The sequence below is a fragment of the Phragmites australis genome, chromosome 10 (assembly GCF_958298935.1).
Source record: "Phragmites australis chromosome 10, lpPhrAust1.1, whole genome shotgun sequence".
In the NCBI taxonomy this organism is placed as follows: Eukaryota; Viridiplantae; Streptophyta; class Magnoliopsida; order Poales; family Poaceae; genus Phragmites; species Phragmites australis.
The window spans coordinates 8,863,378-8,871,931 of NC_084930.1; the positions used below are offsets into that span (position 1 = coordinate 8,863,378).

General features: G+C 41.8%; 1 protein-coding gene across 1 annotated transcript; it reads right to left on the minus strand.

Annotated features, from left to right (window-relative positions):
- Positions 1–2,267: 2,267 nt before the first annotated feature.
- On the minus strand, positions 2,268–5,767 carry LOC133883682 (26S proteasome regulatory subunit 8 homolog A-like). Its single transcript, XM_062323061.1, has 8 exons — positions 5,446–5,767; positions 4,626–4,723; positions 3,869–4,093; positions 3,721–3,783; positions 3,436–3,599; positions 3,044–3,299; positions 2,821–2,931; positions 2,268–2,600 (listed from the first exon to the last, which is right to left on the minus strand). Exons 1-8 carry the CDS (start codon positions 5,648–5,650, stop codon positions 2,460–2,462), a joined length of 1,263 nt encoding a protein of 420 aa, XP_062179045.1. The 5' UTR covers positions 5,651–5,767; the 3' UTR covers positions 2,268–2,459.
- Between the last annotated feature and the right edge of the window lie 2,787 nt (positions 5,768–8,554).

Consider the following 8,554-nt stretch of genomic DNA (forward strand, 5'->3'; position numbering starts at 1 on the left):
CAATGGGATTCAAGATCATCTCAAATACATGAGTATATAAATATTTATGTCTCTAGTAACAAAAAGAATTACTACACAAACGTGGAAAAATTGCAGCTCAAAAAGAAAACGAAAATTACAACCAAAGAAGGAAAACTTGCAAGGGAATCAACAGAGAGACTAGAAACAGAAGAATTAAAAAATATGCAAAAAAATATAAACTTCATTACTCAAAAAGTTCAGCCCTATTTTAGCGGATTACAAAGTTGCTTCTCTCACAAAAGCTCTAGCTTATTACAAAGACTAAGTCTATCCTCTACTCTCCTCCAAAACATATCACTAGACTCTCAAATAGCTAGCTCACCCTCTTTCTACAACTGTATCCCTCTATTTATAGGTCTAGGGAGGTGCCTTGGTCCTTAAATTTTCTTGTTCCCAAAATGATCCTCATTGGTAATGCACTCCTACCTACCATATATTGGTCCATTTTTCATTCCGTCCTTTTTCACGATTTAGCTTCGTCTCAATGCAAATTTTGAATGAGATACTCGTTGCTTTTGGAAATGTTCGAGACTACTAACAAATCTATCTAAGATAGAGATCTTTCTGATCAGATGCCAAGATTACATCCTTAAGGAGGTCCTTGGGGACTTCCCGAGCGAGATCAAGTCTTTCCCATGTAGATATCTTGGGCTCCCTCTACATACAAGGAAAATGCGAAAGGTAGACCTTCAACCTCTGCTCGACATGTTGGGAGATCAGCTACTTGGATAGAAAGGAAGATTGTTCTCGCTGGCTGGATGAGAAACTTTGGTGAAAATGGTGCTCTCTTCATAGCCTACATACCACCTAACAATGTTTCTGCTCTAGAAATGGCTTGTGAAGAGGATCGATCAGATTAGAAAAGCCTTCTTATGGAAAGGGGAGGTTCCAAAAAAGGCCCAAGGACCTAGGTGGCTTAGGGATCTTGGACTATGGTTGGGCCCAAGGACCTAGGTGGCTTAGGGATCTTGGACATTGAAAGATTTGCTAGAGCTTTACGAATCAGATGGTTGTGGTACCAGGGGATCGACAAGGATAAACCTTGGGCCAAAATGCAGGCCCACTATGACAAAATTGACATAGACCTTTTCATGATTTCTATGGAGGTCATGCTCGGAGATGGGAACAAGACAAGTTTTTGGCATGATAGCTGGATAAATGTAATGCCACCAAAAATAATCGCCCCTGACCTATATTGGTGTGCTAGGAGAAAGTTACGAGTGGTGAACAAAGAGTTACAAAATGGAAACTGGATATGCAATCTAAACCCACTAACAACCAGAGATGAAATTTCATAGTTAGTTGAGCTCTGGTTGGCCGTCTAACAAGCACAGCAATGGAGGGTCAAATTAGATGGAGATGGACGCAAGACAGTATATACACGGCCAAGAGTGCATATAGAATACAATTCACAAAGGATTGCACATACGCCCGTGAGGTGTGGAGACTGGTAGCACAATGGTTCAGTCGGTCACAGGTGCTGGACCTAGGGGAATACAACAGCATGACAATGATGGTGCTAAGTACGGAGGAAGATCAATAAGGAAAACATAAGAGATTTCAATGACGGAGTGATATACTTTTAGTGGAATGTTTGGAACAAAACCACCGAGTTTTTCAGAACCAAAATCTGCACCCGGAGACCGTCGCAAGGAGGACGAAGGAGGACATTGAGCAACGACGCCTTGCTTTCTTTGAGCATAGCACAACAATGCAGCCCCAGTTGCCCCCACCCCCACCCCCCAGTGGAGTCTTCGATCAGCAGGTTAGGGAGGGGTGTTTTCTCTTGGCTTTTTTCTCTTGTTTTGCAGAGCTTGTTATGTTTGCAAGGTTGTATTGCCCTACATTTTACTTTTCATGTCTTTCTCTGCGGTGCCTGAACTATGTTTCTTCTCCCTATGTATTAATATATAACACAACATCTCTCTAGATGTCGTTAAAAAAAAAAGAATCGGAGGGAGTAACAAAGGAAGCCATGGTAGATCACAAGCTTCCAGCTTTTATGTAGGGCTCGCAACAGGGTTCAGCTTATCGTAACTTGTACGATCTCGTTCGAAGCAGCGGCTCAGCTTGACTCATCAAGCTAATAACAAGGAATGGAGCATCGAAATTAGGACGCCATAACCGACCAAACTCGAGGACGAGAGAGGACAAGGCGGAGACCGAGAGCCCTGCATTGCAGCTGTATCTCAAAAATGGCCAGGCGAACAACACTAGAAAAAAGCAAAAAGCCACAAACACGGGGAAGCACGAGAACTGATTTCATCTGACACCTCTTTGATGATTCAATAAACCAATTTAACTTATAAAGCTGCTATGCTGCATCGAGTTCGAGAAACGATTTTTTCAGAATCTCACAGCTAATCTGGCAACACGCCGCTGCTCGCTTCAGCCGTTCCGACATGAGCGGGAGCCAGGGTGCCGCCGAGGCGTGAGCTTCACTTCCAGAGCTTTCGCAGGGACATGTTCTTCTCTGTATCCTTCTTCGTCACCTTCGCCACTGCCATCTCAAAATCCTCCTGCGTGACGTGCACCCTTCTCTCGCGGAGCGCGAACATTCCGGCTTCCGTGCAAACCGCCTAGAAAACCAAAGAGTCAAAATCAAGTTGAGTAACCTGCGCAGCATATCACAGGATGGGATTTAACTACATGGACCATATGATTATTATGTGTCGTTCTTCAATACAAAATAGCATGTTTTTATCATGTAATGGTCAATTCAGGATTTTTTTTTTCTCAGGTTGTGAAGGTATGCTTTAGAAATCCAGATGTTGGCCTATAAATGACATCTATACATACCTTTAGCTCTGCTCCTGAGGCTCCGTTCATCTTCTCAGCGATCTTCTTCAGATCAATGCCGCGCATCAAGTTCATTTTTCTTGAATGAATCTTCAATATATCAAAGCGGGACTGAAAGTGCAGCAGATTATAGGTAAGTTTCAAAATTAGCACAGATTTGATTATGCATTATGAGCTTAAATTGCTCGAAAACTTATACTGTCCTGAGTACCGAATCACTTACATATTCATTAGGATTTGGAAATTCAATCTTCCTATCAATGCGCCCAGGCCTCAGGAGAGCTTGATCTAGTATGTCCATCCTGTTTGTTGCCATAAGAACTTTAATCTTGTTTGATGCTTCAAAACCATCAAGTTGGTTTAGAAGCTCAAGCATGGTGCGCTGAACCTCACTATCACCACTGCCACTTCCTGACTCCATCCTAGCAGATCCAATGGAGTCTATTTCGTCCATAAATATAATGGATGGTGCATGTTCCCTGTCATAATTGAAATGAGATGATTAACCCTCCAGGACTACGTGAACTATGCACGCGCTTATCACAAGGAACTATCTTAGAATTCCATTGAAGTAACAGTGATTATCTGAATGCAACATGAGCTGAGATTGTTTACCTAGCCATAACAAAAAGTTCACGAACCATCCGGGAACCCTCTCCAATGTACTTCTGAACCAGCTCAGAACCTGACACCCTAATGAAGGTGCAGTCTGTGTGATGAGCAACTGCACGAGCAAGTAATGTTTTTCCAGTACCTGGAGGACCATAGAGGAGGACACCCTGAAAATGAAGGGTAAAATAAAAATAATAAATAATAAAGGGTAAAAATTAATATATTATCCACAGAATGATGACTCAAATTGATGCTAAATAAAATACAAACCGGTAAACAGATTCTAACCTTTGGTTGGGCAATTCCTAGACTCTCAAACAGCTCAGGGTGCTTAATTGGAAGCTCAATCACCTGAAAATTTAGTTGTTAAGACAGGGTGCTAACAGTTGCATAACACAAAAAAAAAATGTATTGTGCAATGAAGTTATTTGCATACCTCTTTGATCTCTTTAATTTGCTGATCAAGACCACCAATCATATCATATGTAGAATCAGGAACCTTCTCAACCTTCATAAGATTAACCAACGGATCGACTTTGCTGGGAAGGATAAGATGAAGCATATAGCTGCCATTTCGAAGAGCAACTCTTGTAGATGGCATGAGCTTTGTAATATCGATAGTGTTATTAACATCTACGATATATTTGCCTTCTGGATGCACCTGAGAGATTGCAATTAACCAGTTAATTACAGTATGATGAATTGAAACTCAGAGCTCCATTCAAAACTTACATGCCGATACATCTGCTATAATAATGACATACTTTGAACCACTGTATGCAAAAACAAAAGGAAAACGTGAGAAGTGAAAAGGCAAATAATCTTTTGACAAACTCTTAATTTTTTGCGACTATGTATCAGCTTTAAATTATGGATATTTTTCACAGAAATTAAAAGTAGTATGTCATGTGAAATGATGAGTGACTGGTTTCTGAAACCTAAGAAGAATGCCGTAGATAAAGCATCACTCCGGTTTCTATTCCATTCCCTATTTAGTCACATGACCAAGTACTAACTGTTTGCATGATTGCATCTGCACATTAGAAAATAAGACATTAGCCTCTATCCTAGTTCGCATGTATTATTTTTGAACGGGTCACTTTTGGATGTCACAGAAAGGACGTATTAAAAAAAAGGAAGACTGACATGTTCATACACTGCATCAAAAAAGTAAAGAAAGAAATAAGTTGTACCTTCACTAAAACCTTTGACTTTCCCATAACCTTCACAACCTCACCAACATGTGAACCTGGTTCTTGAAGCAGCTGCAACTCTTCCCGATGCATTTTAACTGCAATACCAAAATTGCAAGACAAGGTTTAAGGGTGATCAGCAATTGTAAGATATTAAATAGTTCATAAGGTCATACCAAAAATCCTTATTGGCATATTTAATACATAATAATGCGTAGGATCACCACCTTATCTCGAAGCTAAAGTATTCCATGGATTCTCATTTCTCAGTGCAAATACCATGACAAAAGTTAATTACCTTTTTTAGATTATAAAAGCTAATGACTTGATACAGGCATACAGCTGTGTAATTTAACCATGGGAGCAGCGTGAACTTGTAAACATGAGGAGATTTTCGGCAGCTAATTGAACAAAGTTCCGTGTCCTAGCAGTACGTAAGTTTCAATTCTGAAAAGAGACGTAACCACCCCCAGGAGTCAGGACTACACAGACTAGCAAAATTCATCAATCTCCAAACATGAAACGCGAAGAACAAAGCACGACCAGCGATTCCCCACGGCAAGGGAGACTTAAACTGGAGAAGCATGGTTAAAGCGCCACCGAATAAAACCCAACGCGTGATTACTTGGATTACACGTGAATTGCGAACACAATTCTATTTGCAAGGGGGAAAAAGGAATTGCGAACACAATTCAGTGGATCGCCTTTTGGGTACTACTTCGCACGCCCGAATCAAACCAAACCAGGTGACCGACCGACCACGCGCTAGGAGGAGAGAGATTAGGGTTCAGGGTCCAAGGGGATCGGCGCGGTACGCTACCTCGGGAGTTGAGGTCGTTGCGCTGGGCCTCGAGGCGGCTGAGGTCGTTGGTCTTCTGCCGGACCGCGAGCTCGAGGTCGTGGAGGTGCTGCTGGTAGTACCGCCGCAGTCCCTCGCCCCCGGCTCTCCCCTTCGCCGCCGTCGTCTCGTCGACGGTCGCTGGCAGCGCCGAGGGCTGCGACACGTCCATCGCCACCGTCGCCATCGCCGCGATTCGGCACTCCTCTCGCCGCGGCTTGGTGGTTCGTTCGAGTTTGGTTTCGAGGAGGAGCTGCTTTCCTGGGCTGGTGGGCTTCGGTCGATTCGATTCTGGGGATTGGGCTCGTGTGGGGGTGTAGGTTATCTACAGAGGAACTTCTCTCGCCGACTCGGATGCTGCAGCTAACCATTTTGTGGCTGAACTCTTGGATCAGATTCAAACTGAATTTGAAAGTTAAATCTGATTAGGACTCGGATGAATAATTACTGCATAACCATGTTCGTAAAATCAGAATCACTAATCATGGTATTATTAGGACAAAAGCTGAACTTGAACGATGTTTGGATTAAAACTCAGAAAAATATGCTTTGAACGAAAAAGAAATCAAACTTCGGGTTACGAACTCGCCGGTGCTCGGTACAACGGCTACGTCAGCCTGCGGTGGCTATCTTCGGATCTCCGTCGACTACGGGATTTGCGGCGGTGACTTGGTGCCGTGGGTGTAGAGCTGGTTAAATGGGTCGGCACGTGATTCGGTACTGTGGATACGGTAGATCGGTTATAATTGGATCAGGCCAGTATGACATGGCACAACGGATTGGATCATATTAGATTAAAACCATGACACATCGGGCCAGTACGGTATAACCTGTTATGAATTGAGCTGACACGACATATTACATGGCCTAGCCCAATGGCACTGTAGTAGCACGCATGTCTGCAGGCATGCAGAACATTAGGCACTTAGGCAGCGTCACTGTGGTAGCAGGTATGTAATGCCAATAGCGAATTGATGTGTAGCAGCATGTAGGCTCTGTTCAAATAGACTGTGATTTCAGAGTTTCTAATTAGCTAAAGAAGTGTTGTGGATGTTGAATTTTAATCGTTAGTTTTTTCAATAAACTTTTAGGTTCTTAGTACATCAAAAGTCAGAAAAACTCATCTCAATCTGTTTCTCAGCTTTTAATTTATTTCAACTATAATCATTTCCTTAAGCAACTAAAAGCCAGCATAAGCCATAGCCAAAATCCAGCCACTTGAATAGCTTCTAGTTTTTTCCCAAAAAAAGCTGCTTTTAAGCCTACCCAAACGAGATAGTGTCGTAGTGATGCAGAGCGTCAGCGGACCATTTGAGCTAAAAAAATTCAAAAAAAATCACGAACTTTTTTTCCTGTAAATAGGGAACCAGCTACTGGCCCCGTTCCACACCAGCAAAGGCAGGAAGCTTGCACCCTGCCACCTCTTCTCTGTTCTTCTAGTAATCTTTCTCAAAGTGTTGTAATAATTTGCTAAAATTCTAAACATTCAAGATCCGACGTTTCACTTCTTTGAAGCAATCTAGGTAAATATTTTGTATCAATTCTATTCTGATCAAAACATCGAGAACTCAAGAGCATAGTTACCAATGTGGCAACATTTTAGGAAGATCTATAGAAAAATAGATGAGAAAGAGGTAAGAGTTGCTAAGTGTAATATATGTAATATATGCAAGGTCTATAAATAGAACAGGACACTTGAGGAGGCACATTGCATGTTACAAGAAAAAATATGGAATTCCTAATGAAACCGAATAATTTTTAGAGCATATGTTGTAATCTTTTTCTTCTAGTAGAAAGTTTTTTAACGAGCCAACCAATCAATAAATCTCATTTTTATTATTTTCCTTGATTTTTTGAGCATTTTCTATGTTTTTCTTAAATTTTCTTGAGTTTCTCTAATTTTTTATTTTTTGGATTTTTTACATCCTAACGTGCTTAATGGACCAAAAACGGCCCATCGGTCCTACCGTGCTACGGGCTGGTACAATACGCCCCGACCTTAGGTGGGCTATGCCTTGGACCAACAGGTTGACACAAGGGTAGGCACGATCCGCTTGGCTAACGGGCCGAACCGGGCAGCCCATTTGGCTAGCTCTTCGTGCGTGTGTGCGTGCTGGCGGTGGCTCCACCGCGAGGTTGGCTACTGTGCACGAACGGTGCAAGTTTCGATGTTAGGTAATGGCCCCACCATGTATTGTAAACATGGACATATTCATGTATGTATTGTGCATGTACAGGAACTAGGGGCTCAATGGCGGGACATAGTGATACGTGAGACGCAAATTCTCATACTAACAATGTGTAGATGGCAGCAAGGTCGATGATGAGGGTGTAGGCGATGTAGTCAACAGCAATGGCGAGTAGAGCACATGTTGTGAAACATTAAACGGTTAGGATCTCTCCATCTTCGACTCTCCAGCATAGCCAGGTAATCCTGAGTATAACAGGAACAAAAGATACCATGGTGGATACAACCCTTTATACAACAATTTGATTGCTATTACAACGAAGTAGTACTATTGTGAGAATCCAAACCCGATATCTCTTATGTCTCCTGTATCAGTCCCGAGATCAAGTAGCTGATATGTCACACCCTAAAATTCTGATTTTGGGTTGTGAGCATTTTAAAACAATAAAAATAACATTTTTCCTAAGATTTGAAAGCTTTTCCAAAAAAATTAATTAGAGTTTAGAAAGAATTTATTTTGTGTGATGAAAAATGTATTTATAAAATATTAGAATAGGTTAAGGAATTTCAAGGTTGGATAAATCCTTGTTTCATTTTCTCCATTATCGTTCAAAAATCCTCCGTGGACAATCCCATCTCACATCCTTTTTGATTCAACCCTCATGCATTGTCTTTCCTCAATGTTTTTTTTTCTCTAGCTTGTGGATCCAAACCATCAGCATGCCATCAGCCTTGCATGTGCATATACCTGATCATTTTCATCTACCTCCAAACGACATCGTCCCTTCGCTTGGCAGTCATGACCGGACAACTAAGCTCGAGTAAGTACTCAACCAAAACACATTGATATCCATCAAGTAAGCAGAACCGGTGGTCACTCTATCCTTTTTCAAATCCCAGCAA

Coding starts and splice junctions, on each gene's coding strand:
- LOC133883682 (XM_062323061.1), bottom strand. CDS start 5,650: ATGGCGACGGTGGCGATGGACGTGTCGCAGCCCTCGGCGCTGCCAGCG. Junction 4,724..5,445: donor CAACGACCTCAACTCCCGAG/GTAGCGTACCGC, acceptor TTGGTATTGCAG/TTAAAATGCATCGGGAAGAG. Junction 2,932..3,043: donor TTCCAAATCCTAATGAATAT/GTAAGTGATTCG, acceptor CTGCACTTTCAG/TCCCGCTTTGATATATTGAA.